Here is a 1,879-nt window from a genome sequence, read left to right as displayed (position 1 = left end):
CCCCTGCTTACTCGGAAGTAAACCCCACTGTGCTCAGTGGGGCTACCTCGAAGTAAGGGCGCGCAGGGCGGCCGCTGGACCACCCGGGGCTCTGCCTCGTTCCTCGAAGCCATTCTCAGGAGGGACTTTCGCCCGGCCAGGGAGTGCTCCACCCCTGCAGCCCCTTCGCAGGCGTGTTTACTCGGAAGTAAGTTCCACTGAGTTCAATGAGACCTAGTCCCAAGAAGTATGCACAGAATTACGATCTGAGTGACGCGGGGATGCGCAAAAAGCCGACGACGGTGAGGGTGAGGGTGAGGATCGCCATCATCGGATGGCTGCGGAGAACCGCCCGGAGCCCGCCGCGCGCTCCCGCAAGGCGTCCGCGGCGGGGCCTCCAGCCGGAGAAGTGCGAGTCGCTCCTTGTTTGGCTGGCATACAAATTGCCTTTACTCGGAGCGCGATTTACTCTTTAAATGGAACGGCTCTGTTGCAGGGGAAGTCGTCTGTCTGTCTGCCCCTCCGCTTCCCCTCCGCCCCCGCCCTCTCTTCCTTCAAGTCGCGCTCGGCTTGTAATCAGCAACAAAACCTGACATAAATCAAGGGAGGATTGACAGGGGCTGACAAATAACTGATTGATTGCGGTTGGGGCGCATTGACAACTGACGGCGAGGGGAGCGCGCGGCGCGGCGCAGGACTCCCCGCCTCCGAAGCGGGGCGGGCCGCGGCGGGGCCGAGGCGGAGTTCCGCGGCATGTGACGCCCGCGTCCCCCAATCTCCGTGCGAACCCTCCCCGTGCCGCTCCGGGCCCGGTGGGAGGGCTCCGGGCTCGCACCTCGAGGCGCAGGGCGCTCGTTCCCTAGTTTCGCGCTCCGGCGGCATGGAAAACCGACGAGGTTGGCAGGCGCGCAAAAGGCGCCCCCGGGAAGCAGAGCGCCTCCTCCTTCGCCGCTGTCCTGGAGAAAAGTGCCGTGAACACCGGGCCGAGCGACTGAAGAGCGGGCAGGGCCGGGCCGCGTCGCTTGCCCGCCGCCTGTAGCATCCCGGGTGCGTTTGCCTTCCGGAGAGGCACGGGAGGGCGCGCACTGCGGTGACCGCACGTGGCCGCGCGCCCGGGAAGGCTGAAGTGCGGATCCGTGCGGGAAGTGCCCGCACGTCCTTTCCCAAGGCTCCCGAACGCCCCCCCGCTCTCTCCGCCCCCCCGCCCCGCCAGCGCAGGGGGGCACGGAAGCCCCGCAACGAACGCCGAGTGGCCGCCGCGAAGCACAGAACTGATGCGCGCCCATCCATCTCTCCATCCGCCCTGTCCTTAGGAGCAGCCGCAGGAGGAGGGGAAGGCGCAGCGGAGGGAGCGAGCGAGCGGGCGAGGGAGGGAGGGAGGAGGGAGCGAGGGGGGAGGGGGGGAGGAAGAGCCGATCCGCGCGCGCGCGCGCGCCCGGAGGGGGGCGGCGGCGGCGGCGGTGGAAAAGCCCCTGAAGAGGGACGGTGACGTCACATCCCCTTGACCCTCCAATCACCTCGGGGTCCCATTTGATTGGAAGGCGGCAAAGGCTTTAATCTCCGACTAATTCAGCTGCTTTTGAAGTGAGTTCCTCCGCCAGATCCGCGGCTGGACGGGCAGCGGCTAGCATCCCAGCTGAGCGCGGCGGCGGCGGCGGCCGGGGCAGCGCCTGGAGCGAGGCAGCCAGCCGGCCGGCCGGCCATCCGGGCGGAGGAAGGCGAGGTCGGGGACGCGGACGCGGACGGGGAAGCGCCGCGAGCGCCCCGCCCGCCCCAGCCAGCGCAGCCCTCCGGCGGCGAGACCGAAACACCCGCAGAGCACGAGGATTACTGCTGCCGGCGCGCCCCGCGAGCCCGAGCCCGGCCGCCGCGCGCTGCCCTCCGCCGGCGCGGCGCGGCG

At 69.3% G+C, this 1,879-nt stretch overlaps 1 protein-coding gene across 1 annotated transcript in view; it reads left to right on the top strand.

The window, feature by feature from the left end:
• Positions 1-859: 859 nt before the first annotated feature.
• The window catches only part of ZNF503 (zinc finger protein 503), a 2,966-nt gene continuing 1,946 nt past the window's right edge, over positions 860-1,879 (top strand). The window contains exons 1-2 of the mRNA XM_044420056.1: positions 860-875; positions 1,581-1,876. Coding sequence (XP_044275991.1) covers positions 860-875; positions 1,581-1,876 — 312 coding nt within the window. The remainder of the gene's footprint in view (positions 876-1,580; positions 1,877-1,879) is intronic.

This window comes from Varanus komodoensis, unplaced genomic scaffold (genome assembly GCF_004798865.1).
Source record: "Varanus komodoensis strain SLA01 unplaced genomic scaffold, ASM479886v1 scaffold11, whole genome shotgun sequence".
Taxonomy (NCBI): Eukaryota; Metazoa; Chordata; class Lepidosauria; order Squamata; family Varanidae; genus Varanus; species Varanus komodoensis.
The sequence above is the reverse complement of the archived record's forward strand: the minus strand, read 5'-3'. Positions and strand labels throughout refer to the sequence as shown.